This window comes from Trypanosoma theileri (genome assembly GCF_002087225.1).
Source record: "Trypanosoma theileri isolate Edinburgh chromosome Unknown TM35_Tth_27_V1, whole genome shotgun sequence".
Lineage (NCBI taxonomy): Eukaryota > Euglenozoa > Kinetoplastea > Trypanosomatida > Trypanosomatidae > Trypanosoma > Trypanosoma theileri.
This window is the reverse complement of record NW_021639869.1, coordinates 56,957-84,273: the sequence shown is the minus strand read 5'-3', so window position 1 is coordinate 84,273 and position 27,317 is coordinate 56,957. Positions and strand designations below refer to the sequence as shown.

General features: G+C 41.1%; 13 protein-coding genes across 13 annotated transcripts; all 13 read left to right on the top strand.

Annotated features, from left to right (window-relative positions):
• Positions 1-1,059, top strand: TM35_000271310 (Tbingi protein; the record flags this gene model as incomplete). Its single annotated transcript, XM_029028024.1, has 1 exon — positions 1-1,059. A coding segment is annotated over one exon (1,059 nt), but the record flags the coding sequence as incomplete, so codon positions are not given.
• Positions 1,060-1,062: 3 nt separating this feature from the next.
• On the top strand, positions 1,063-1,395 carry TM35_000271300 (uncharacterized protein; the record flags this gene model as incomplete). The annotated part of the gene is made up of 1 exon (XM_029028023.1): positions 1,063-1,395. The coding sequence occupies one exon, from the start codon at positions 1,063-1,065 to the stop codon at positions 1,393-1,395; it is 333 nt and encodes a 110-aa protein (XP_028880606.1).
• Positions 1,396-1,531: 136 nt separating this feature from the next.
• On the top strand, positions 1,532-1,870 carry TM35_000271290 (Tbingi protein; the record flags this gene model as incomplete). The annotated part of the gene is made up of 1 exon (XM_029028022.1): positions 1,532-1,870. The coding sequence occupies one exon, from the start codon at positions 1,532-1,534 to the stop codon at positions 1,868-1,870; it is 339 nt and encodes a 112-aa protein (XP_028880605.1).
• An 838-nt stretch (positions 1,871-2,708) lies between these two features.
• Positions 2,709-3,062, top strand: TM35_000271280 (uncharacterized protein; the record flags this gene model as incomplete). The annotated part of the gene is made up of 1 exon (XM_029028021.1): positions 2,709-3,062. One exon carries the CDS (start codon positions 2,709-2,711, stop codon positions 3,060-3,062), a length of 354 nt encoding a protein of 117 aa, XP_028880604.1.
• A 1,754-nt stretch (positions 3,063-4,816) lies between these two features.
• TM35_000271270 (uncharacterized protein) lies at positions 4,817-7,159 on the top strand (the record flags this gene model as incomplete). Its single annotated transcript, XM_029028020.1, has 1 exon — positions 4,817-7,159. The coding sequence occupies one exon, from the start codon at positions 4,817-4,819 to the stop codon at positions 7,157-7,159; it is 2,343 nt and encodes a 780-aa protein (XP_028880603.1).
• A 301-nt stretch (positions 7,160-7,460) lies between these two features.
• On the top strand, positions 7,461-9,029 carry TM35_000271260 (putative acyl-CoA dehydrogenase, mitochondrial precursor; the record flags this gene model as incomplete). The annotated part of the gene is made up of 1 exon (XM_029028019.1): positions 7,461-9,029. One exon carries the CDS (start codon positions 7,461-7,463, stop codon positions 9,027-9,029), a length of 1,569 nt encoding a protein of 522 aa, XP_028880602.1.
• A 356-nt stretch (positions 9,030-9,385) lies between these two features.
• Positions 9,386-9,886, top strand: TM35_000271250 (uncharacterized protein; the record flags this gene model as incomplete). Its single annotated transcript, XM_029028018.1, has 1 exon — positions 9,386-9,886. One exon carries the CDS (start codon positions 9,386-9,388, stop codon positions 9,884-9,886), a length of 501 nt encoding a protein of 166 aa, XP_028880601.1.
• Positions 9,887-10,128: 242 nt separating this feature from the next.
• Positions 10,129-10,617, top strand: TM35_000271240 (maoC-like dehydratase; the record flags this gene model as incomplete). The annotated part of the gene is made up of 1 exon (XM_029028017.1): positions 10,129-10,617. One exon carries the CDS (start codon positions 10,129-10,131, stop codon positions 10,615-10,617), a length of 489 nt encoding a protein of 162 aa, XP_028880600.1.
• A 672-nt stretch (positions 10,618-11,289) lies between these two features.
• TM35_000271230 (uncharacterized protein) lies at positions 11,290-12,717 on the top strand (the record flags this gene model as incomplete). The annotated part of the gene is made up of 1 exon (XM_029028016.1): positions 11,290-12,717. One exon carries the CDS (start codon positions 11,290-11,292, stop codon positions 12,715-12,717), a length of 1,428 nt encoding a protein of 475 aa, XP_028880599.1.
• Positions 12,718-13,245: 528 nt separating this feature from the next.
• Positions 13,246-14,280, top strand: TM35_000271220 (putative membrane-associated protein; the record flags this gene model as incomplete). The annotated part of the gene is made up of 1 exon (XM_029028015.1): positions 13,246-14,280. One exon carries the CDS (start codon positions 13,246-13,248, stop codon positions 14,278-14,280), a length of 1,035 nt encoding a protein of 344 aa, XP_028880598.1.
• Positions 14,281-14,699: 419 nt separating this feature from the next.
• TM35_000271210 (solute carrier family 35, member F5) lies at positions 14,700-16,214 on the top strand (the record flags this gene model as incomplete). Its single annotated transcript, XM_029028014.1, has 1 exon — positions 14,700-16,214. One exon carries the CDS (start codon positions 14,700-14,702, stop codon positions 16,212-16,214), a length of 1,515 nt encoding a protein of 504 aa, XP_028880597.1.
• A 1,104-nt stretch (positions 16,215-17,318) lies between these two features.
• On the top strand, positions 17,319-19,019 carry TM35_000271200 (uncharacterized protein; the record flags this gene model as incomplete). The annotated part of the gene is made up of 1 exon (XM_029028013.1): positions 17,319-19,019. The coding sequence occupies one exon, from the start codon at positions 17,319-17,321 to the stop codon at positions 19,017-19,019; it is 1,701 nt and encodes a 566-aa protein (XP_028880596.1).
• Positions 19,020-19,495: 476 nt separating this feature from the next.
• Positions 19,496-27,154, top strand: TM35_000271190 (uncharacterized protein; the record flags this gene model as incomplete). The annotated part of the gene is made up of 1 exon (XM_029028012.1): positions 19,496-27,154. One exon carries the CDS (start codon positions 19,496-19,498, stop codon positions 27,152-27,154), a length of 7,659 nt encoding a protein of 2,552 aa, XP_028880595.1.
• Positions 27,155-27,317: the final 163 nt, after the last annotated feature.

Below are 27,317 nucleotides of genomic sequence, written 5' to 3'. Positions count from 1 at the left end.
CCGCCGCCGCGTACCCATTATGAAATCTGGACTGATGGCTCCGTATTTCTCGGAGTAAAATCTGGAGCAGCAGCAATGATATACAAAGATGGTGAACTGCTCTGTACCACACATAGAGGCGCTGGCCCCCTAGCCCGCAGCTACACAGCTGAATCCGTAGCGCTATACGAAGGTTTACGGAGACTCCTCAAAATAATTCCTGCAAATAACCAAACGCCCTGCAGGGTCTCCATTTTCACGGACTCACTGTCGCTTCTCACGGCACTAGAAACAGGTCCACTGACTGTAAAAGACCCAATACTACGACTCCTGTGGAACCTAATACTTCAAGTGCAACGTCGCAAAGCCCGCATACGACTACAATTTATCTTTGGTCACTGCGGAGTCGTGAAAAATGAAAAAAGCGACACAGAAGCCAAAAAAGCTGCAGAACTACCACAAAGAACTGATACTTGGATCACAGATATAATAGCCTACGCTAAACGAATGCTTAGGGGTGAGGATACACCCCCTCCCTCCCATAGATCAAAAATCACGGGATCCTGGAACCCCACCAAAGATAATCCGGAACTTACTAGAGAAGAAGAAACAGCCCTAGCACATTTTCGCACAGGTGCTTCGCATCGCTATGGCTGGTTGCTGCGAAAGATACAAACCCGTATTTCCCCTGGTTGTCGATGGTGTAATCCCCAAAAAGTCAGTACGCCGGCACCCGTTATTTCACCTGGCCAAAAAAGACCGCGCTATGCACTAAACAAAGCAACAGACCCCGCCACCTGCACTGAATGCGGGGCACAATACTCATGCAGGAACACCGCAGTACAACATATGGCCAGCAAACATGGGTTCAAGAGGGCCGATGCGCTCTGGAAGATCAAATTCCCCCATGAGCCACCTCCGCCGGACATCCCGCCAGAACCTCCGCCACCTTCACAACCGCCACCTCCGGACACAACGTTACCCCGTCCCACTTCGCCTAAAGCAAAACTCCACCCGTTTGCCTGCAGTATGTGTAAACGAACATTTCCGCTTCAAAATGGATTAACGCGCCACCTTTGATACATGCACAAAGCCGCATGCCCTGTCCCAGAGAGAAAACGCCCGCGAGCCGACGAACCGATGGCATCAGAAGAATCAGCATTCCCCTGTGAGAAATGTGATATGATAGCGCGCTCCAAAACAGGCCTCAGAGCCCATATTAGAGCACGGCATCCTGAGGACCCCAAAAGACGCACCTCGCCCTCAGCTCATCCCACAGCCTGCTTCACCACGCTGCGAATTTTGCCTCCGCGATTTTGGCAACATTGGAACTCTCGCATGCCACAAAAAGTTCCAACATACCCCTGGAACCCCAATTTTGCCAGCAACAATACAAGTAACCTTTCCACGAAATAAGAAACGCCAGCGAGATACGTCATCGCCACCGGAGCGTGAGAACAGAGAAAAAGTCCAATGCGGAGTTTGCCAGAAGTTCTACGCACACCTAGACTCCCTCGTCATTCACTGCAAAAAATTCCATGATGGACAAGGTATGCCAAAGAAAACGAATTCCACCACTGCACGATACAAGCCAAGAAAGACACGAGACCTTCCGGTATTAGTCTGCCCCTCATGTGGTCGTCAATGTATGACTAAGTCGGGCCTAACTCTACACCGAATGTCACGACACGGGTATCAACCTACTCGCGCGCACACCAGCCAACGCGACGAATGCGAAGAAACAGCTCTGCACCTCTTGAGTTGTCCCACTCTTCATCCACTGCGAGTTCAATTTGCGATAGTTGATGATGTACCTCTGATGAAACTATGTTTTTCTAAGCGGTTAGCACAGTTCCTTATTGCGGTGGAGCGGAACTACACTATGCCATAGTCTTCACAACCAAGAAACCCCACGCAGACTACCTCCCCCTCTGTAAGGCCTCCCCACCCCTCTAAAATAAGCGACGAGCACGACCATGGAAACCCTGATAGAAGAGTGTGCTCAAGGCGCAAGTCACCGACCCAACAAGCAACAAACTAAATAGGAGTTCATTGAGGCCAATCTATCACAAAAAAAACCAAAAATAACCAAAAATAATAACAAAAGGAGACTTGAGGACAGGTTATGGGTAAGAAAAGTGAGAGTAGAGAGATCTGGTTGGGTTTACTCGATCAGATTTCTCGTAGACTGCTTCTCTCGTATGGGAACGGGCTACAACAAAAATCATATTACAAGAGCTTGAGGATCCTATAAAATGAAGGGATCTTCTTCTTCGGAGTCACCCCTAACTCGGTAATTAGGCGCTCTACGTTGAACGGCTGTTAGCCGTACCATTGGAGTAATATCCATTAAGACACGAAGAAAAAAAAAATTGCCCCATCGGCAAGATCCAGTTCACACCAAGGGAGTGTTGGCACAGTCGTCATCATCTCTTGGCCCTTTGCGGGTCCCCTTTCCCCCTTCCCCCGCCCTGGCGCCCGGCCCGGTTAAAAAATGTGAAAGCAATCGCCGCCAGGGGGCCCCCAGGGCATTCCCCAATTAATTTTTCCCGCGCTGGCCTCGGTCGGCCCCGGTGCTGCGCGGCGTTCGCGGCTCAACTACCCGCAGGCTTTCCCGATGGGAGCTTCGGAGTCCCACGGCCGCCCCACGAAGAACGCGAGGAACTGGGGCTTCGCGCGGCGCCCCGAAGCCCAAACGCCGAAAAAGGGGGGCTTCCCTAAGGCCGCGCATGTCCGAACGAATTCCCGGCAGGTTTCTTTTTTTTTTTTTTTCATGGAGACCACCCCTTCTAAATGCTCTGTGGCTTTTTTTTTGGGGGTGGGGGGTGTTGGGGGCAGTCTGCCTTAGAAATTTGTTCATCGTTTTTGGTTTCCTTGAATGGATTCAACCATTAACATCCGACACGACGACAAGATATAACATTGCTACCAAGGTTTCGGTTCCTTCTGGGGTCGTGTTTTTACAACCTTGCCGGCGCCGCGATCCTATTATTATGAAGGGTGGGTTCGCTTTGAACCCTAGTGCCGTTTTGTTCCTGGAAATGTCCAGCGGGAAACGTTTCGCCCGGTCAAATAAGTTTTAGCACTTCGAGAGGGTGTTTCATGAAAACGGAAGTGTTTAGGACGCCCTGGTGGTTCTTTTTTTTTGCCGCCCCTCGCTGCCGTGGCCGGGCGCCCCGGTTTGTTCAGAGGGCCGAAGGCGGCGAAGAACGCACCCCCGAGAAAAACCAAGGCAAACGTTATTGGCGCCGGTGTTCTTTGGGAATGTTGTCTCCCGGTGGCGCTTGTCGGGCGGGTGTTTGTGGCACGGCGCGCCCCTGGGTTAAAGCCGCCGCGCGGCGCCGGGTCAGGGCGCGTTGCGCTGGGGAATAGTTTTTATGAAAAGGCCCAGCCCCGCGCAATGGCGGGCACCATCGGCAGTCGCAACGGCGTCTTGGCGTTACGCGCCGCTGGGGCGGCCCAGAGAAATAGCAACGACCATGTGGCAAGGACGCTGGCGACCCCATGGCGGGCATAGATTTGATACCGGCAAAGGGGGTTGGGGTGGAGCAAATCTGCGCCGCAACGCTTCCCCCAGGATCTTGTTCTATCCATTTTGCCTCGCGAGTGATGCGTCCGCCGGTGGGTTTGCTAGCCTGCTGTTGGCGGCGTTGCCGTGTTTGGGGGGAGGCGCGGAAAACAGAAAGGTTTACATGCGAGGCCCGCGCCCCCGAATCGACCCGCGGGCCAGCCCGGTGGCGCGGCAGCGCCGCGCGCAGAGAAAATGATGAAAAAAGAGAAAAAGTCGCAGCAACCGTTTTCTTTCCCATTTTGTCTGTGGGGCCCTTGGTGGCGCTGTGCTCTGGTATCGGTGGGCGGTTCTCTGTTTGTATGACGTTCCCCCGTTTTGTTTTCATTCTGTGGTGCGATTTGGCGATTCGGTGGGGGGGGTGGGTGTTTTCTTGTGTCGTGTGTATATATATGTATTTTTTTTTATTGCGTTCTGCGGGTAGCGGTGTTTTTTTTTCCTTTTCTTCGCTGCATGTCGGTGTAGTGGGGTTTGTGGGCCAACAACCCTTTGAAGAAAGAAATGGGTCTACGTCGCATGTCCAAACTCTGGTTTTTCTCTCCTTTGAATATAACGTCTTGGATTTTGTTCCGTTCCGTTTCTCATTTTTGCAGTTTGTATGTTTTATTGACAACGTTGTGTTTTGTGGGTTGAGGTTTCTTTGTCAATTTGGTTTTTGAACTTAAGCGAAGCCCATGTAAGCAATGAAGAACTAGATGAGGCTAAATAAATTAAGGGTATTTTGTGTATATACCTCGTTTCACCTTGCTTATTATCTTTTTTTTTTTCATCTGTCCAGAAATACTCCGTTAAATTGGCGAGTGATCTGCTGTTTTTGCCTTCACACTCATCTTCATTCCATACCACGCGGAGGAGATTGACGATTGCATCATTTTTTGAAAAAAAAAAAAAAAAAAAAAAAAAACCACCTCTTCGTAAGTTTACAATAATCTCGGATATAATATTTTGTCCGGTGTTTTTCTTTTACTTTTTATGGGATTCAATATATATCGTAAACATTTTGGATATACTGATAAACAAAATTATCTTCCTCTGTTGCATCCTCCTTTATAGGATTGGGGGGAGAAGACTAAATACAAGAGCATTCTATCCGGGTTTCTATATATATATATATATATATATATATATATATATATATATATATATATATATATATATATTTATTGAGGATATCCGAGGATGATCTGATTAATCTATAAAAAAAAAAGTGGTTGACATTTTTCTTCTTTTGCCCATGTTTTTCTTTCTCAAAGATAGTTTCGACACCAAATGGCGCGTAATAAAACTCATAAGCAGCGCTTTAGTTCTAAACATGCTCTTTCAGGTAAGGCCCAGGGGCGTTCCATTTCTTCGACTACAAAAGGGGTAAAGACGGTTCGACCGATGGAAGCTAAGGAAAGAAATCGACAGTCTGCCCTTGCCCATCGGAAGAAAAAAACTGCCCTTGCACTTCAGCAGAAGCGAGTTGGAAGCTTTGGAGGGGTGCCTCGTGCGATAGGGGTAATTCCTGCCAATGAATCTGGAAATACAGAATTGGTCGTGCAAGGACTTTGTCAAGCAATGTCTTGCGATAAACCTGACTCATGCTTTCCGTTCACAGCAGTTTCTAAAGAGAAAAGGGCAGCCTTTACATTTATGACGGAGAACCGGTGCAATGACCAGGATTGTATTGATATTGCAAAAGTTGCGGATGTTTTAATCCTTACATTGGATGCATCCCAAACTGTTCAAGAAACTATACGAGAAATGCAGGATATACCAGAGGAAGAAGAAGAAGAAGAAGGATACTCTGTAGTAACTGGTACAACGTGGTTTGGAGACATTGGACTCTGTATAACCGATTTTACGAGAGATCTAATTACTTCTTTAAATGCTCAAGGTGTGCCTACTGTTACTGTAGTTCTACAAAATCTTGATACATTCAGTGAGAAACAGCGTCATAAAGTTCTCCGTGTGCACCAACGTTATTTTTTGTCTGTTCTACCGGAAACGACTAGAGTGGTTTCTATTACTGGGGATCATGATTATATCTCTTTACTTCGTCATATCCAGGTTACAAAATTACGTCCATTGATTTGGCGTGAGCAACATCCTTATCTCGTCGTGGAAGAAGGAAAGTACTGTGAAGAAAATAAAAAAATGACTATTGGGGGATATCTCAGAGGATTGCCACTTTCTGCCAAACAATTAATTCATCTTACTAATCATGGGACATATCAAATTGAAAGTATTTCCATAGCAGATTCAAGTACGGGGGATTATCAAATTATTGATGTTTCTGAAGTAGATCAACGCGAATCATTAGATTATGTCCAGGCAAATGCAACTCTTGAAGACGCAGAAGGACCTACAGAAGATGATGTTGCATACTATCAATCGATGGGAGTAAAAAAAATTAAGGTTCCAGAAGGAGTCTCTGATTATCAGGCAGCGTGGTATGACCTTGAAGAGAACAAAGTAACAGAAGATACAATGATGGAGGAGGAATCGATAAAAGGTGATGATGCCTTCGCTGGAGAAGAGTTTTTATCTCAGAAAACTTCAAAAACCGATGTAGACTTTCTTAAAGTTGAAGATATTCTTCGTTTGGAGCGTATGACAGATGAAGAACGTGCCGCTGAAATGCAACGATTACGAGAAGAAAGTGAAGAGGAAGCGTGGAATCCTGATATGGTAGATACACCTATCAATTTGCCAGCTAGACAAAGGTTTGCAAAATATCGTGGTTTAAAAAGTTTTCAAACTGGTAAATGGGATCCTGCAGAGAATCTTCCATCTCATTACGCCTATATCTATAAACTACAAGGGTTGACACGAATTCGGGAAGCAGCTTTGCGTAAGTGCGGTGAAGGTCCTGTGCAAGCCAATCAATTTGTATATATAACTCTTGTTGAGGTTCCAAGCAGTGTTTGGTCTAATACAATGTCCACTGGATTTCTTATTGCTTCAGGACAATTGGAACATGAACAAAAATGGTCAGTACTACATTTTCAGGTTCAACGAAACTCAGAATGGGAAGAACCTATTAAATCGAAAGTACCTATGCTAGCCCATATAGGGTTTCGAAAATTTTATGTTTCTCCTTTGTTTAGCGACATTGCTGCTTCAGATCGCACAAAATTCGCTCGTTTTTTTCATCAATCTGAAGTTTTCCGTATGGCGTCTTTTTTTGGTCCAATATCTTATCAGCCTTGTCCAATTCTTATGTTTGAGGTTCCTTCTTTGGAAGAGCAAGGGGATGGCAATAACTTGCGTCTCACATGCTTCGGAGGAGCGTTACCTCCAAATCCAGATCTTTTAATTTTGAAGCGTGCAGTGCTTTCTGGGCGTGTTGCAACTATTCACAAAAAACAAATTGTAGTGAAATACATGTTTTTTAATGATGAAGATGTCCACTGGTTTCAGCCTGTGGATTTGCATACTCGACTAGGAAGACGTGGAAAAATAACAAAGGCTGTGGGAACTCATGGTTTGTTTAAGGCATCTCTTAATGATCAGGTTATGCAACATGATATTGTTTGTATGGACTTGTACAAACGTGTTTTTCCAAAATGGACGACTTTGCCATTCAGCATCTCTGATATACCGGGGTCCTTAAATGAAGAGGTCTGATGGTAAATAAATTACAAAATAAAAAAAGAAATAAAAGAAAGGAGAGGTAAATATTTTACACTAACTGCATGACTAAAAGTGAAAGAAAAAAGGAAAATAAAAAAGAAAAAGAAAGAGAAAGAATATAGTTTGGTACCTTATACCAATATATAGAGTTTTGATGTTTTTATTTCCGTGCACCTTTGATTAGTTCACTTTTGTTTTTCCCTTGGTAGGAATGTTTTCTTTTCCCCTCCCTTTCCTTTTATTTATCTGACACTGTGGCAAGTTTGGTCAAATCAAAGACTATAAGTTTTGACAAATGCGGAGGTTTGGGACAATTTATAAGCAGCTTTGTTGCCGGCAGTCAAGTTCTTACGCTGCCGGTCTATTTAACTTTAAGATTGTACCGGCAGAAATGTTTCCCTATCCTATTCGAAAGCTAGATGGTGAGGAAGCAGAGAATCTTCAATCTGTGCTAGAAACTCTCCGAAACGGTGGTAATATACTGACAAGTCTTTATGGTGCACGAATAGCAGCGGAATATGGAGGATTGGGACTAGGGTACACTGCCCATGGACTTATTTATGATGAGTTAGGCGCTAAATGTGAGGAAAAATTATTGTCTACAATTCGACATGGCGGGGTTTGTACTCATCTTTTGGAAACTGTTGGAGCCAAAGATGTTAAAGGAAAGTATTTAACTGCAATGTCTGATGGAAGTGTGATAATGGGGTGGGCAGTTGAAGAAGATGTTTTCGGAAGTGATATCAGTATGAATACTACAAAAGCTGTTCATCATGATGATAGTGGTTACAAATTGTCCGGCAAAAAGCGTTCTCTTGATGTAGCATCGGCCACACATTTTTTGGTTTTGGCCAAGACACTTACTCAAACTTCAACAGTGGATGGTGCAGCCGTTACACATCGCAGCTCACTTTTTGTTTGTTCCAAAGATGCACCAGGAATAAAAATTGAGGGCAATACACTTATTTTAGACAATACCCCTGCTTCTGATTTTGTTGGTGTTGTTGGTGAAGGTTTTAAAGATGTAATGATTACACTGTTTTCAGAGCAATACCTTTATGCGGTTTCATTATTGGGTACAATGAGACGTATAGTAGAAGAACTGCAGGGTATAAATGAGGAAAAGGTTATTGAAGATATAGTACCATCATGTATTTGCGCTATATACGCTATGGAATCTGCAGTTTACGCACTAACGGCTAATATGGATGTACCAACAGAAGACAGTTTATTGGAATGTACGCTTGTTTGTGCATTTGTACAATCTACTGTCTCAACCTTGATACAAAAGCTAGAAATATTAACATTGCCAAACAAAGTGTTAGACAAGTGTTTTGATCATGCCAAAAAATCTCTCGCCTTAATGGAGTCTCGAGATTTCCTTTATGCCACTGCAAGTTGTTGTGGTGTTGAAGATTATGGTCTATTTTTTCAAAAAGCTTCAACTTTGCAGATGATGCAAGCAAGGACACTCCGGTTGTTGGGAATGCGTGATCGTGTTCCTTTAAAGGGTGTTCCAGAAATTTCTTTAATTGAAGAGGCAGTTGTCAAATTTGGTGATGCTGTAGAAGCGACCTTCGTTAAAAATGGTTCACAAGTCCCATATCAACAGCTTCTGCTTAACCGACTTGGTGAGGCTGCATCTCTTCTCTATGCTGCCTCGGCTGTTGCATCACGGGCTTCCATGTGCACCCAAAAAGGTCTTCCTTCAGCAAAGGCTGAGGGACAGCTGGCTGCGTGTTTTATTCGCTTTTCTGTTCAACGTGTTAATACTCTTAGTGAAGAATGTTGCAATATTGGCAAAACTGCCGATGACGTTTACAAACGTATTGCATTGGAGATCTGCGAAGATGCATTGCAATAGTTAATTGACCCCATGATTGAAGATAAAATTGAAGGTGAATGAATATCGTAATGAACAGCAATAACGGTAAAAAGAAAAAAAGGAAGAAATAAAGAAAAAAGGGGGAAAAACAACAACAACAACAAACATAGAAAGTTTGTACACCAATAAGAAAGGTTTAATCTAACTGGTAAGGCTTATTTTACTATATCAAGAGGAACATAATAAAACAAAACAAGAATTTCGTTACTTATGATCTATTAATATATTTACAAATTTCTTTTCACTATAATATGTGTATTTTCCTTGATTAGTTTTTCTATTTCGGGATAAAGTGTAGTTCGGAGTATTTTGGTCAAATTATAGGGTAGTAGAAAATGCTTCGCTCAAGCACTGGACTTTATATGCGACACATAGGTCAAGATGTGCCGAAGCGTCATACTCACTTCGTCCTAGAGAGTAGACTGATGTACGAGAAATCTTTTCGTGACACTTGGTTGCATAGTGTTTGTCGTGCTGTCTCTCAACTTGATGAGCCAATATCAAAGAGCGTCTCGGGCACCCATCAAAAAATGTTGCAGCGCAAAGTTACATGCTTCCAGTATAACCAATACGGTTTGTTTAAAGTACCATATTATCGTCTGGCTAATGTTGATCGCTATCATGCTGTACAGGGTATTCCTGGGACGCGGGACTGGGTTCCTTACGCCAATGTGTCGTATTGGACAATGAATAAAATGGTGCGTAGTGGTAACTTGTTAGTGCATCGAGTGCATTATACTGGATGGGGTACAGATACTCACCTTAAGAAGGGTGGATGGGAGCATCGATGGAATAAAACAATGCAGCGTAATGCTCTTCAATATACTCGAATATAAAGGATTTTTTTTTTCTTTGAAAGAAGAAACATCGATGTTACGATTTTCTGTATTTATTATTATTATTATTATTATTATTATTATTATTATTATTATTATTAGTATTTTATTTTTTAGTGTCATCATCATTGTTTTTGATTCACTGTGCTTTCTTTTCTTGTTTGTCTTTTTATTCCCTGGTTGTTATGTTTCTTTTTATCGTTTTCCTTTTTTTTATTATATTTATTTGCCTGATCCTGAGCATGTTTGCAATAAAAGTAAAGCGAATGGGTCGCGTTATTCGTATTGGTGATACCGCTTTTGTGCGCCGTGTAATTTCGCAGGAAGATGTAAAGGCCTTTGGCCCGCTAGTTGGAGATTTTAATCCAATCCACGTTGACGAAACTGCCGCTAAGGCCGCTGGTTTTCCTTCTCCCATTGTTTACGGTATGTTAGCTGGTTCTCTTTTTTCAGGTCTCTTAGGTTCCGAACTTCCTGGTCCCCAGTCTATCTACTTGAGTCAAACGCTCAGTTTTGTGGCACCTGTATTTGTTGGTGATGAAGTGGAGGCGCGCGTCACAGTGACTCAATTCAGGAAAAGTAAATTTATGATTGCATTTCGCACAACAGTTAGCCGAATTGAACGAGAAACAGGCAAGGAAATTATTTGCGTCGATGGAACTGCTGTGGGAATGAATAAAACAGTTACGTTCGAAGGTGAAAGCGAGTGGACTGTACCTCGTGTGGTGTGAAGTCGAAGAATATCGTATTTTCCTTTTTTTAATTTCTTTTTCTTTACTGCTTCTCTGTAGATAAATACAGGGTTCATGTGGCATGGCTAGATTAGTGTGGTAAATAGGGGAAATAAAATGGGAAAAAAATAACAAAGGGAGGCATTTATTTATTTCCCAATATCATATTTTTAAGTATTTTTCATACACATATGAATATAGAAATTGCACACGTACAAGTGTTTGCAATATATATATATATATATATATATATTAGTGTATGTATGTGTGTGCGTGTGTGTGGTGCAGACGAGGATGTGATCTGTCGCAGTGCCAGAAGTGCAGTAAAACAAAGGAAAATAATTGATGCGAATAAGAAACCATTTTCGCTGGTTGTGGTATATATACGCTTGTGTATGTCTGCTTCTTCCCTCTCTCTCTCTCTCTCTCTCGATGATGCGGTTTTTTTCCCCCTTCTTCCTGACTCTGATTTGAAAGAAGGGGGTGATCGTGGAAGTGTAGAAGGCCTTTGTAACACACCACGCCTCTTGACAGGATAAACGAAAAAAAAAAAAGAAGTAAGGTAGAAGCATAATAATAAAAGAAAAAAAAAGAAAAATAAAACTAACAGTGGGGTAAGGAAGGGTATCGAGAGAGACTGTCTTTTTTAGCAGTAGAATTAGAGAGGTTATAATGATTCGCTGGACTGTCGATCTTGCGGGTATTGATGCAGAGGCCGATCTTCAGCGTGATGATAACATGAAGTTCCACATAGGTCCATCTTCTGGAAGGAAAGAAATTTGGAAGCCTACAGATATTGCCAGAGTGGGCGATGGAACACTGGAGCCTCTTGGAACGGTCGTCACACTGTCAATGAAGGAGCTAATTGAACATTTGGAGCAGCAACGGGAAGAGGCAGTAGCAGAAAATAGGTTTGGTCAAAATAACAGTGGGTCTTATCTAGGGAAAACTGATGCTGAAATTTCCAAGGGACCAGAGGTGCGTGTTTTCAGCACATTCACAAGTCCTCAAGGTAAGCGGACAGTATGTACAGTTCAACCCAAACAATTTCCCTTTCGTGGGGTTGATGTAGTAAATGCGTTTCTCCAACAAGTTGTTTTACCAGATGAACGTGTTTCTACTCGATTTTCAACAAATCCACGTCTTTATAAACTGTATATTGCGGATGAATTTACAGGAGAGGAAGAGATGGTAGTTCAGTTAGATGGAGGAGCGCAGAGTTTTGGGTGTTTCGCAGTTCAACCTCTTCCTGCTGCGAAACTATTTTTGTTTCCACAGCGAACGGAACTGCTACCAACCGTAGCTGAGGATATTAATTTAGCTGTAGAAGTACGACTTTTGGAGTCCCAGGCCAAACCTGTCAAGCGGCAAGTACTTGTACCTGCTGATATGCTCGCAGAAAGTTTGGAACAGGTGATTGTTAATCGCCTTCCTGGGATTGGTCTTGTTGCAGGATCACTGCGTATTAAATATGGACCAGTGGAGCTAAACATCAATGAGTATTACAATTTTGGTATGGGGTGTGGACACATGGATGTACCCATAGCTGAACGAACTATTTTATCTCTTTATCGCTTTGGTGTAACAGAGGTACTTGTACAGGGTCGTATAGCCGATGAAAACCCTGATATTGCTGCACCAGTAGAAGATATTATTATAAATATGGATGCAGAAGAGGCACAAACATTTCAACAATTTGAAGTAATCCGCATTAATCGTTATGGTGCACGACAACAACGGATTTTTTGTGTGGATGGAGATAGATTGTACACGATGCGACCAAATCTGGAAGGCACATCTGTTGCTGCCGTTAGTACAGCTTCTAAAAATGAGGAAAAACTTATTAAGGATATTGAGGAAGTGCATTTTTCACCAACTAAACCAAAGTATCTGGAAATTCGTTATACTCGCGCCTCAAAACATGAGGATGATCATATTGAATGTACCACTGCATACAATCGTGCCTTATTAGATGAGAAGTTGCGCGTCCTTCAACGGGAGATTCGCAAAAAGAATGATGTAGAACGAAATCAGAAGAATAGTGAGACCGTTTTTTCACGTTTCTTTAATCGAATTAAGTGGGGATTTACTAAATCCTAGTATCAGAGAAGGGTGATAGTAGTTTTCATGAGTTTTTACCTTGCATGAAAAGAGAAGAAGGAGAAACTGTGTGTATGTGTATGTGTTTGTGTTTGTGAACGTCTGTGGATCTAGTGACAAGTTTGCCGTTTGCCGTTTGCCGTTTTTTTTTTTTTTTTTTGTTCTTTCTTTGTCTTGCTTGTTGCTCCCATCCCCTCTTCTCCTCCCCTCCAGAGACAAAGAAAAGAAAAAAAAAAAAGAACGGAATACAACAACAACAACAACAACAACAACAACATTATTATCATTATCATTATCGACGACAACATGCATTCTTACTATTATACATACTTGTTATTATTATTACTATTTATTTAATTATTTTTTCTTTTTCTTTTTCTTTTTCTTTTTCTCGTTTCTTTACAGTTTTTCATTTATACCATAGCATGAGTCGTCATAATATAAAACTAGCGTTTCCTAATGTTTTTTCGCACAATGAAGTTTCGTTTTTTTCTTATAGGCATCGTTCTTTTCTTTTTACCAATTCCTATGCTCTTTCTTTACAGTGATGAAATGGAGGATAGAGAACAGAGAATAGGTTCAGTACGTGGTGAAGAGGATGCCCTCCTTCCCGGGCATGTGCTCTCAGTGGGTATGAAGGTACCGGAATTGTTTGAAAAGGTCGATAACAATACTGTTATGCCTGCTTATATTGGGAATCCTCTTAAACCGTTTGGTACCAATCCCCCTATATGTTTACAAAAAGGATTTTTAATGGATTTTCCTATGAGTACGCTTGAACAAGAGTTACGACGCATCTACGCAATAGTGGATGCTGTAATGAAAGAACACCAACTCACATATTGGCCAGCAGATGGTACATTGTTGGGTATAATTCGTCAAGGACGTGTCGCGAATGATCGTGATTTGGATTTTCATGTTTTAACAACGATGGAAGACTGCAAACCACTTTTGCGTTCTCTGGGAAGTTCATTTAAGAAGCTTGCTAACTTAACATACTTTAAAGTAATATCGGTAAGAAAAAGACACTTACCTTACTATAGAATGGGAATGTTTGCCATGGTTCGAATGATGCGTAAGTTCGGTTTCTTTAACACAGGTGTTGATTTAACATGTGTACACCGTCAGCCAAATGGATCACACACAGTGTTTAACCATTTTGGTCGTCTTATGCTGTTGCCAAATAACAGTTTTCCTTTAATACCTTGTCGTGCCTACGATATGACGGTTTTATGCCCTGGTGATGGGTATCGAATGTTGGAGGCCTTCAAGCCACGCTATGAAGGGTGTATGGTGTTTCCTCATTGCTTTGGCGACCCAGAGACCTCGCACGTTCGTTGTCTCACACCACATCCATTAGTTCCATTAAAACATTTTATAGATGCTACTACTACACTTAAGCAATGTGGATATGTTAATTTAGTTGATCATTACAGCGAGGAACCTTTATGTGCTCACTTGATGAATGAGACAAGAGTGTTGGAAAATGGGGTTAATCATTCACTGGATTGTAGGGTTTTTAACGAAAATAAGTTTTGCTTTTTGCAAAAGTTTAATGGCTAGTTGTTGTGGATTCTTCTTACCACACAAAAGGGAGATTAAAATGAAATTATTACTTGATTTCTATATCTCTTTTAATTATTTCCCTAAGTGAATTCACAAGTTTTCTCCCCCTCCCTCTCATCCGCAAAAGAAAAAAGAAAATAACAGCAATAACAATAACTAGGAAGTAATTATTCGGAGATGTGAAGAGTCGTAAAAATAAAAGAAAATAAAAAATAAATGAATAAATGAGAAATACCTCTCCTTTTTTGACTCTTTTCTTTATTCTCTTTTCCCTGTTTTTTTTTTCTTAAAAAATAAGAAAGTTCGTTCATTTCGTTTTTGTAACCTACACAAAGAAAGGAAAAAAGAATAAGAAGAAAGAAAGAAAACCAGAAGAATTAATGAGTAACCACAAACCATCTTCTCTTACATCCCCTATGGGAAGAGAAACTGGGGCTGATGATGCGGATACAGTTGGACTTATATTGGAAGGGGCGAAACAATCGGTTGATTCCACGACACCAGCACCTCCAGGAGACTTTCAAGAGATATATACAGGAGAAGATTACGCAGAAAAAAAATCCACTTGCTGCTGTTTATGCTTTAATAAGCGTCGATGGAAGTGTATTGCAATCGGTAAGCATACTCTCGGCGTTTTATTGATTTTGTGTGTTACCGTTATTTGGGTAGGGTCATCCGTATGGATTCAACACATATTTGGAGAACTGGAGTACGAGAAACCGTATTTTTTAACTTATTTTAATACCACAGGGTTTGCTCTCTGGAATTTGGGTTATCTCGTGATTCCATCATGGCGACGCATTCCGTGGAAGACAACGGGGAAACCGGTGCCTATTATTTTTGTTGATTCTCATGTTAGGGATGTTTTCGCTGGATCTAACTCCAATACTGCTGCTGTTACAGACGACAAGGGAAAAGAAGGGTATGAGATGATAGATAGTGTAGAAGTTTTTCCACCTACACTCGATGACGGAATGGGAAATACCAGTACGAATACTAATAAGGATGCTAATAATAATAGAGCAGCATCAGCAGGAAGAGGAAGAGGAAATAGTGCTATTGCTACCAAAAATAGACTTCCAGATAATAATGATAATGATAATGATGAAGAGTTGTTACCTTGTGATTATGATGGGGAAATGGAAAGGATTAGACCCTACAGCAAATTCCAACTTTTTCGTTGTGCATGTCTATTTTGTCCGTTTTGGTTTGTGGCCAATTATCTTTTTAATCTTTCACTCTCGAGGACATCTGTTGCTTCTAACACTGTTCTTAGTTCTACATCCTGTATATGGACACTTCTGCTCTCCGTCATATTATTGGGTCATCGAGTTTCTATTTTCAAAGTGGGAGCTGTAGTGTTATGTATTGGTGGATCTGTGATGATTGCTTTCTCTGATGGTAAAAGTGGTTTAGCAGGTGAGGGTGTTAGTGGTGATATTCTTGCAGTTGTTTCTGCCATGTTCTACGCTATTTATACTACTGTTCTTAAGTGGCTTCTTCCTGATGATGATCGGTATAGTATGGCTATGGCTTTTGGAATGGTTGGTGTTGTGAATCTTGTTGCCATGTGGCCAGGTTTACCCATTCTAGATGCTGTTAAGTTTGAAATATTTGCATTACCAACTCTCCAACAGTTCTGGCCTTTAGTAGTGAATGCCCTTATTGGGACGAACCTTAGTGATGTATTATGGGCACGCAGCGTTGTGCTTACATCACCTCTTGTGGCAACTCTTGGTCTAACGCTATCAACACCATTATCAATGATTGTGGATGCAGTGTGGCAGCACAGGACCTTCACTCCTCTTTACATTGTTGGGGCAGTCTTGGTGACGGTGGGATTCATCGTGGTGAATCTTGAGGATACTATGATAGTAGCTTGTCTACATCGTTTTTTCAGAAGAGTGGCAAAACACCCCCTTAACTCGTAATGCCACCAATTGAATACCTTTTCTTTGCGTTGACAAGAAGAAAGGGAATGTTGTACTGTTGTTTTTTTTTTTTTTCTTTTCTTTTCTTTTCTTTTCTTTTCTTTTTTCTTTTCTTTTTTCTTTTTTTTTTTTTATTGATTTCACTCCCTTTCTTTATTTGACTCTTTTGAGGTAAGACAGTGAATTCACATAACAAAAACAAGTTGAACTTTTTTTTTTTTTTCTTGTTGATGTACTGGACAGTTGATGATCCACACACCCCCCTTCTTTTTTTTCATCGTTTTTTTTTTTTTTTTCGGCTCTGATGTCGTAAAAGAATACACCGGATAATAGTCGTGCAAAAAATCATCATTTACAACTCAGAGAGATGATTTTATTTCGCTATTTTTTTTTTCTTTTTTTACGCTGTTTCTTCCTTAGGCCATATATATGTATATGAGAGTTTCTAAAGAGGAAGAGTTTGACCTAATGTGTGTCTGGTAAAAAAAGAAAAAAAGAAATACACATCGTTTTTTCTCGATTATCAATATGAGGTTTCGTTGAAAAGGTGTAGAGTTTGAAAACCCCCTAAAAAAGCTCGACTTAAACCACTCTTCTTTGTACAGAAAAGGATGGTTGAAGGTAGTTTTCTTTGCGTCATCACGTAGTAATAATATATAATGAAGAGTCGTATGGGGATTACTGGTGTAGTTTTTTTTTTTTTTTTTAAATATATATAAATATATCTTGAAGGCAAAATAAAGAAATATACTAGGACTTTCCCCCTTTTTTTCTCTCTTTTTTTAGAGGAAAGGTACGACATAAGGTATTTTTTTTTTTTTTTCGTTTTTCTTCCTCCTTTTACTTCCTTCACAAGCATCTTTACTCGCGTATCATTGTTTGTGATAACCTACTTGAGTTCTTATTCTTTTTTCCTTTATTTCTTTCTCTGTGTTTGTGTGGGTTTTGGTATAGCAGATACAGAGATACACATATACGTACATATACGTGCGGGAGTAGAATACAGTGAGGAAAAGAGAGAAAAAGAAAGAAAGAAACAACAACAACAACAACACCCAAAACGAAAAAAAAAAGAAAAACACACACACATACATTTTAGGTGAAATGAATCTTGTAGAATATGAGGTCAAGGGGATTTCTTGTCAGACTCTTCTTGCTCCTGAAGGGTGGACATTGTGTGAACACCATGATGTTTCACAGGGTTTCTCGTTTAACGTAGCACACTTTGAACGTCTTGACGCTTCAGGGGATTCTCTGTTCATTGCGGAGCATTTTTTTCCACGCACTGCGGCAACAGAAGTATCTTCACTGCAAGAGCGGCTGCAGCAACAGTTACTTTCATCATCATCATCATCTTCTTCTTCTTCATTCCATCCGCAAGGTGAACAATCACCAATGTGTGTTGTTTGGGAAGTAGAAAAGCTTCATGATAAAAAAGCCTCGTCCCGCACTCCACTGGCAGCGTTACTGGATCACTCTGTGTTGTTGATTGGTGTGGTTCTCTGTGTAGCAGACGATAAGTCTATGGATATAACGCAGGTTTTTGAACGTATTGTTGAGTATGTGAAGAAGCGCTACGTATTCTGTTTAAATGAAGTGATAGATAATAATACCCCTTATCTGGCTGTAGTTGAGGGTGTGTATACATCACGTGGGTGCTGTGTAGTTCAATTAGCTCAACATCTCACTTCTACCACACTATGGAATCCAAGGTTGTGTGAATTGGGTGAATGGCTGCAAAAGGAAGTGGCAAAGGAACTTCATCTTTTAGTTGAAGGTTTGTGTGTGACTGTGCAGATGGGTATTCCCATTGTGGTGGTACTCTTACCACTTGAGCCAGGGATTTGCCTTGTTGGCCACACTGCAGTGGAGCAGGAGTGGGAAAAACACGTTCAATCTGGTGGGTGGCAATGTGTGAAGTTGATGCATGAGCAAACCCTCCTTTTTGATGCGGTGGAATCATCAACAACAACAACAACAACTTGTGTGACTCCACGCCGTACATTATATTTTCTTTCAAAGGGGAATGACAATAAAGAAGGAGTGATTGCGTGCATCACAGCTCCACGAGTGGGTAGTGATTGCTGTGTGGTGTTGTTGACTCCAGCCTCAGAGAATGAGAATGAGAAAGAGGTAAAGGAAGAGGTATCTGCTATTGATTCTACTGTTAGTACAACGAATTTCAAGGAGGATGTACATGCCTATCGATCTCAGTGCGAGTGGTTACTTTCCTCATTTTATTTATCTATTGCCACTACTAATTCCTGGTCAAAATTGGGTGTGGGTAAAAAATCAGGTTTTTTTTACCGACAGGGACATCTCGTTGTTCTTCTACCTTCCTCATCAGATGCATACACTAACGTAGTTGTTTCTCCTGCTCTGGCCTTTAGTACTATCTCACTGGGTTCCGTTACCATTACAGCGGAAGACACCAAACAAGAATTAACTCGCCAAATAACAGTTGTACTTTTAAAGGAATTTCGGTCTGCTGAAGATTATGTGAACTACATCATTGGAGAGCACCTGTATGATGTGCCACTAGATAAAAAAACAGCTGTATTCCGTAAACAAAAGGTACAAGAAGAGGTAATACCCTCCTTAAGACAGAAACTGATAAAAGGAGAGGTACATTCGGTATGGATTCGTCTTGGAGAGTCTGGGGCTGTCTATTATGTGGTACGTGAATGTGGTGTTGGTCGTTTACTAGTTATCCACACAAGTGTATTGGGAAATGATATTGACGATGTTTCTGCAGAGGACTGGGAGCATTGGGTTTCTGGTATTAGTGCTGCAGCTATTGATTAAGAATACCTTACAGGGGGTAGGTTTAAATGAAGAAAAACAAAAAAAAGAAAAACAAAGAAAACAGCTATACTGATTCAAACCTTGGAAAGGGTTGGTGTGTCGTGTTTTTTTTTTTTTTTTCCTCTATTAAATTATTTTTACCTAATACGTTTTGCCAAACACTGTGTATGCTCCTTCTTTGTTTTTTTTTTTTTCTTCTTTTGGGAATCTTTCACCCCTTGGCATATTTTAATGGTTTTTTTTTTCTATCTTTTGCTGGCTTTTTTTTTTTTTTGGATGTAGTACTACTCTGATAGAAGAAAGGAAAAAACAAAAAAAAAAGAGTTGGAGGCGAGAACTCTTTGAAAATTAAGCATCTCATTTCTTTTTTTCGTGTTTCTTAATTGAAACTAGGGGGATTATATCACAAACACAACACAGGTGTATACATACACATATACAGAAAGAAAGAAATAGATAAATATTTATGTAGAAGAATGCATTCTGAGAATGTTTTTTTTCCACAGTCATGTAGTCACATCTCCTATACGTTTACAACTAGAGGAGAACTCCGAGTGGTGATGGCCTCAGGGAATCGTCTGCTTGTCTTCCGAGAAGGGGCACTCTGTGGGTCCGGTCCTCTCTTTAATGTGGGAGATAATGAACATGGGGAAAAGACACATGGCTCTAGTAGTAATAGTATCCTACGTCAAATTCGTTTGTGCCAATTAAGTGATGATATTCGAATAGTTGTTCTCTTGACATCTGGTGTAACTATAGTAGACATGGGTCATGATGATATGCAAATGCATTATAGAAAAGTACATGTAAACACACCTGTGTGTAGTTCTATGATGCATCGCATGGATACTACAGCATCTGATGTCTCTAATGTAGTTTCATCACCATGGCTGTCAAGATTAGGTTCAGTATCAAAGGAAAATGAAAAGAATAAAATACGAGAGGCGGTTGATGCGGAGTTCATTGCTTTCTCATCACTTGCTATTCTCTTTAGTGATGAGGCTGTGGTGATTGAGCTTAATCCACATAGTCATGTAGTAAAGTGGCGTATCTGGGGATCATACAGTACATTAGCTGTATGCCGAACAAACATGCATCTCGCCTTTGCTCTTCACTCCTCCGCTGTGGAGGTATTCCCATTAAAGGTAAAACCATGTCATCAAGAACGGCATATATTACGATCCTCTGACTCCGCATCACTTAATGAACCAAGTGTTTTATTTTCACCAACACAAGGACAACCTTCTCTCACTTTTAATTCCCCCATAAAGGATGAGTTTGCATGGCGTGGGGTTTCAGCAAAATTAGGTGTTTATAAAGTTCTGGCAATTGAATGGCATCGTGTTGCTAGTCATACCATTCTCTGTGTTACTTGTCAACATCCACAGGATGGACGACTGTCTGTTGCCCTATTTACTCTTCAATCAATGCCGGTGGTATGGCCACCACAGGGAAGGAAAGATAACCATACAAATCTAATGCCATGTCGACAGGATAGTGATCCTTCACTACAATTATTACCTGCCGGAACTGTATCGCTTAATACTTTTTCATCTTCACCAATTGCTACTAAAGTAGTTCCAAATCTTTCTCGTTCTCGTGATATCACATCCTTAAGTAATAAACTAGAATTTCTTTCTCTTGATAAAGATGGTACTATTCGTACTACAAGTTATCGTTTTGGGCAACAGAAACAAGGAGGATTTCCTAAACAACGAACGGCTGGACTTGTAGCTTCACAAATTTTATTTCCATTACAGAAAGATTATGGTAATATTGTTCGTATGGATGTTTTACCTATATGGAAATCAAGAGCAGTTGAATTTGGTACTTTTACACCTCAGGCGGAACAACTACTAGGTGCCCGTCGATACCGCTTATTAACACATTTCGCAAATGGTATGATAGCAAAAGTTATGGTTGACCTTCTAACTGGAAAGGTAGATGTGGAATCATTTCTAACACTTGGTGTAGATAAACTACCACCACGTCTTTCCACTTTTTGGGGTATGGAAAAAGAAATTTTTGTTTTAGGATTCTCACAGGAACGTGTTTTTGTGCTTGAGCGAGTTCTAAGAAACTCTGGAGTTGCGGAAACCACTTTGCTCTTGATGGCGAAGATTCCTCCAGAGAATGTTCATCTCTTGCAGAATCTGAAAGAGGAATGTGTTAGTGAAACTTGTATGAGTAAAGAAGAAACAAATAAGAGTCCAGAAGAAGAAGTCCATCACTTTATGGATATAAAATGTCCTGAAAAAGTGCGTATGATTCCATTATTAATGAAAGCGTGTAATAATGATGCGGAAAAACTTCTGAAACAGCTAATTGCGAAATATGGCCCACTCGAAGAAGTATCTGATGTTAATAATAGTAGTGAAAGTGTTAATATTTCTTTTAATGAGAGAAATGTGCAAGAAAATGTCTCTTCATTGACTTTGTGGGAAGCGGGTCTTACGGTACCACAAGTGCGTTTTACTACGGAGGGAATTTGCTTTTCCACATTACTTTCAGTGTTTAGTAAGGAAGAATGGTGGTGTGTTCCTAATGCCACTCTTGAGAGTTTTACCGCCGCCGAAGATGAACTTCTTTTTCCCTGTGCGAGTTCTCCTGCAACAGCACCGGTGCGGTTGATAACCACCGCGCCTGACGTACAGAAGAAGAATAGCAATAATAATAATAATAATAATAATAATAATAATAATAATAATAATAATAATAATAATTACTGCTGCAGCTGCTCATATCCAAATGGAAATGAGGTTTCCTGCGAATGGGATAAAAACACTGGCAGCATTACTGTTCGGGCACCGATGTTGCCTAATGATCCACCCTTTTCTCTGCGACCTTTTGAAGCTTTTCCCAAATATCGTGTTTTACAACTTAGAGCGGTGCGACTTGTGAGTAGTGATATTGTAGTTGGTGTATTGGGATTAACAGGGGATGCTGAAGTCAAGACGGTTCTTTTTCTATATGGATTAAGTCTGCTTACAGATATCACTCAACCACCTGTATTTGTATTGGAGTTGGAGGTTTATGATGTGATATCGTTTGTTTTATCTTGTAATGGTGATGTTTATTTGCTGCGACGCCATCAAAAATCCATTGAGTGGAGAAATCGTATCGCCAAGCATGGAGAAAAAAGTGGATATGAGTGGAAAGAAAATTCTCCACGTGAGGACATGTCTTGGTGTGAGGGAATTACTGCAATGACTCCGATATGGACAGAAAATATCACTTGTATTAATTGTGGTAATAATAATAATAATAATAATAATAATAATAATAATAATAATAATAATAATATTAATAGTGGTAGTAGTGGTGTTAGTATAAACAGCTATGAGGATAATAGGTGCAATATTGATGCAGAAGTAGAATTAGCACAGATGTTGTTTATTTCCTCTGATGAAGTTTTCATTCACACATCCAATATCCTTACACCTCTTTTACAGCAGGTTTCCCCATTATTCAAAGGGAGAAATGACAATGGATCGGTAAATTTGGAGTTATATCACCCTTCGACTGTGTTGCTGCTTTTCATAATGGGGAAACCACGGATACTTGGCTCCATATTGGAATCTGTATTGGAGTTTGCTAAAAAAACAACAACATTATCTTCTGTTGAAGGAGATGCCTCTATCCCTGTTGAGATGGAACCATACATGGTAGCAAGAGAGTTATGTTGTAATCCAGTGAGTATTCATCTCTGTGAACGACCTTCTGTTGCATTAGAGGAAATGAATCTCGCTGCTGCGATGGCTAGATTTAATAATCCATTCACCCCTGAATCACTACAACAACAACAAATTCTCCTTCAGGATGAAGGGAGTGATGATGCAACTCTGTTTGGATCTTTTATTTCATTAGAAGTACTGGATCAAGTCCTGGAGCTTCTTCCATCTACACAACTCCCTGGATTGAACAGTCAGGATCAATTAGAACTTCTCTGTGTGTTGGACGCCATGCGTATGGCCAAGTCCTCTAATGCTAGCATGGATACCGCAGCATCTCGTTTCCTCTTTACACACAAACTTCAACAACTTCGGCTTCGTCTTCGACTGAGTGAAACATCAGGACATGATATTTCCTCCAATTATGCTGCATTTATTTGGGCAACCCTCTCCGATGCCCAACCGCAATTACTGCAAACACTTCTCGAGGCGCATGGTGATAAGGGCGCTGTGCCTTGGATGGAATTAGAGACGGCTAGGGTGCCGTTGTGGCTTCACTCACTGCAGAGTTTACGTCTGCTCGCAGAGCGAGTGGCGCGGGGTCAATATCAAGTAACGAAGGATGTACGGGCATGTGCACTTATGTACTGTATTGCTGGGAAGGTTGGAGTCCTAGCGGCACTGTGTAAAGCGGAGCAAAACACAAAACTACATGCTTTTTTCTCACGCAATTTTAGTGAAGAAAAAAATAAATCAGCCGCCTCTACCAATGCTTTTGCTGCAGTAAGTAAGAATCAGGTACTATACGGTGCAGCTTTCTTTGTATTAGCCGGTGATGCTCGAAGTGCTGCTCAAATTATTCTACAACGTCATGGTAGTGTCATTCTCGCACTCTTTGTTCTTCGTTTGGCTTCTAATGATAATAAGGATGATCTGCTTTGGTTTATTGAACAACGACACCGTGAGGGAGAACAATGTGGTTCTATGAACGTGTGGGAAGAAGCAGCTCTTCGCTGGCGTTGTGGTTGTGTACGAGAGGCCATGTTACTTCTACTTTCATCATCCTCATCATTATCATCATCTTTATCATCATTATCATCACAACAACTACCGCAGGGTACTGTGGATGTGGCAAATAGATTGTCTCTTCTGCGGTATGCACGACGGCGTGGACGTGGAGAAGAATTTTCACCGCTGCGTGAATTACTCCTGTTAGTACAAATGACACGTCTATCACGTGCGGAAAGAATGTGGTTGCCAGTAATGATGTGCTCTCGAGAGGCGGAAACATTACGTGCACATCTGCAACGTACAGAAGGGGGAAATAAACAAATGATAGGAGTGGCGAAAGCGAACACAACTCGTATGGAGGCGGATTTTAACACAGGAACCTTAACGTTCCATGGGTTTGACTCGGATGATGATGATAATGATAATAGTAATAATAATACGAATAATAATGATCGTGATAGGAGTAACAATAACAGTAATGGGAGAAGAGGAGGGGGACCTGTAGTAGAGGAATCATTAACATCATCTGCATTATCAAAGCGTATCCCTGAGGAAAATAAAATGGATTCTCTAGATCCTACCACAGCTGTAGCGATAGAACTAGAACTACAGTATACTCAACACCAAACACAGAAAATGATACTAAGTGATATTTCAGCAAATGGTAGAGATGTTTATTCCAAGAAGGGAAACAATAAAAGTATATATGAAATTGTGGTGTGTTTGTCACGAATGACAGTTGCTGTTGGCAGACGTGCCCCACTGAGTGTCATTGAAGATCATCTCGCTCGTTTATTTGCAGCCACAGTACAATATCAAAATTACAATGTTCATCATAAACAAGGAAAAGAAGAAAAAAAAGAAAGAGAAGAAGAACAAGAACAAAAGGATAGTCAAACGGATCCCACAATGGATGAGTTGTTAGGCGTGACGTCACGTCTCGCTATTATAGCTACGCGTTTGACATTAACGTCAGTTATGCTTAGTAATGCTGATTATGCTCTCGCTAATGCATTGTTGGGATATTCATCCATTACTGATGTTCTTCGTGAGCAGAAGGCAGACACTGCGACCGTAGACTCTGTAATTTCATATCTTCGTGCAGTACGCACTGTGCAGAGTCGGGTTCAATCCATGACAGTAGAGCGATTACAGCAAGAGGAGGATGAGGATCATTACAACAGAGATGTGGATAATATTCTTAATGTTGAGGATAGAGAAAAAGATGGGATGCATGTACCTATGTACTCTACATTATTTCTCGATCGTAATAATAACGGTGGTGTTCAATTGCGGCCTGAACTCCATGAGAAACATCTCCGTACGTTACTCCTCACTTGGTGTGCAGCCTTTCTACAACTATGCTCATTAAGTGAGTTGCGAGAGGAGGTCAATCGCCTACGATCCACACTGACGAAAATTAAACACGTCCCACCATATACACATTTGTTGTTATGGTTACTTAGTGATTTACTCTGTCGTGTTACTTTGGGATTTAATGCGGCATCCGAACAGTTAATTCAATGTGTGACATCTGTACAGTATCTGGATGATAGTCTTCTCACAAATCCTAATGGTATATTTATTGAAGAAGAACTGCAACTACGACGCATCGCAGAACTACTAGAACGCAATCTTCTTGTCGGTGCCAGTGGAGTTGTATTAGATATGCCACCACAGACAAGTACCATATCACTGGATCTCTGTATAGCCCACGCTGAGTTTTTCTGGCAACTCCCACAGACGACTGTGAAGATCTCTGCAGACACAGATGCCACCGTGATGCTACTGCGAGAGGCAACAAATCCACACACTACGGCGCATATTCTCTACGGTCAATTAGGCGATGGGGCAGTGATAACCCTGCGACACATGGAAACGGCATGGTTGCGGCGTCATCACACCCATTCCAGTTATCGTGAGATGTTATTAGATTTGGCTTTACGTGAGGATTGGCTACAACTCACCACTACAGATCGACTGGTATTACAGCAGGCCTCACACTCTGTTTACTCTGTAGATTATGATCGTTCGAGTTGCGATACGTTGGTGTGGGGCACAGGCGCAGGGACGGCAGTGGGTCATGGTTATCGCGAGATATTAGCCGGAGATAATGAGGCAGCTATACTGCGAGAACAGCCAGATCGAAATATGGCAACTGCGGCCTTCTCCACATCTTTAAATACAGAAACAGATAGTATTGAGGAAACAACGGCAGCTCTTCATGCAGCAATAGAAAGAGCAAAAGCAAAATCAACCACCACCACCACCACCACAACAACAACAACGGGCCTTACAAGTACTGTTGGGGAGACTCGTCAATCACTACAACAATACTTACAACGTCGGCCACGTTTTTCAATGGCTGCTAACGCACAAATTGCGTCACATCCTCATCTTCCGTTTTTTCTCGCTAGTAATAAGGATGGACATGTAGATTTATATTCTTTTACTTCTACAGAGTGTGTGGCAACATTTATTTGTCGTGGTAGTTATGCCTTAACAGATATTGCATACTCACCAAACGGGTACCTGTTTGCAGTGGGATTGGCAGATGGAAGCATCTGTGGATGGCGTTTTGGCCTTTCTTCTACTGTAAATGATCCACTATTTATACAACGGGTACTTCCCTCTGGTGGAGTAAAGTCGGTATTATTCTGTGGAAATCAAATGTCTTTTCTTCTCGTAGTAGGCTTTGACTATCCCAAGACAGAGGATATGGAAGAGGATGAGGATGAGGGGGGTATACACAGTACAACAGGAAAAAGAGGAAAAGGAAAGGGATTCACTGGAGGTAGTTCCTCTTCTCAGTCCAAACGTTCAGGATATGCAGACCGTTCTCTTGTTGGGGTTATTCTTCTTATTGATCTTGTACTCCAAAAAGAAGTGGTAATGCGTCGTGAGATTCCTTTCGTGCCTGAGTATGCGGTATATCTTTCTAGTATTGACAGTGTTCTCTGTGTTTCCATAGATGGACGAAGTGCACTGTATGATGTGTGGAACTCTAATGTATACATTCTCACACCCAATACCCCAACAACACCACGAGTGGCAATTTCTTGTTTAGCTGTGAGTCGCTATGATGATCTCGTGGCATTTGGGACAGGTGATGGACATGCACTGATGCTGCAATTCCGTACGATTCGAGAAGCAAAGGCCGCTTGTGTGGAAACAGATGATATTCATGTAATAGATACCGTAACGCCAACACCCACAGCAATAACGACAAACGCAACCACTACAAATACAACCTTTATTTTGGAGGAAAATATATTATTTAAAGCGAGTCGACTGCAACTAGCGCCTGTACTCACATCACACTCTGGTGTGCGTTGTATGGTGTTTACACCGTCTGTGCTGCTGGCTGGTCTCGCAGATGGAAAATTAGTTGCGGCCACACTTGTGTCTAACGCCCTTCGCCAAGGCAGCACTTCACCACTTTTACCACGTTAGCCTAAAGGGGATGCATTAGTATATATATATATATATAAACAGTGATACAGTGTATTATTATTATTATTATTATTATTATTATTATTTTGCGGCTTTTTTCTTTGTATCTCTTTACTTGTTTATTATTGTTATTATGATTCTGGGTGGTGGAATATGAGAGAAA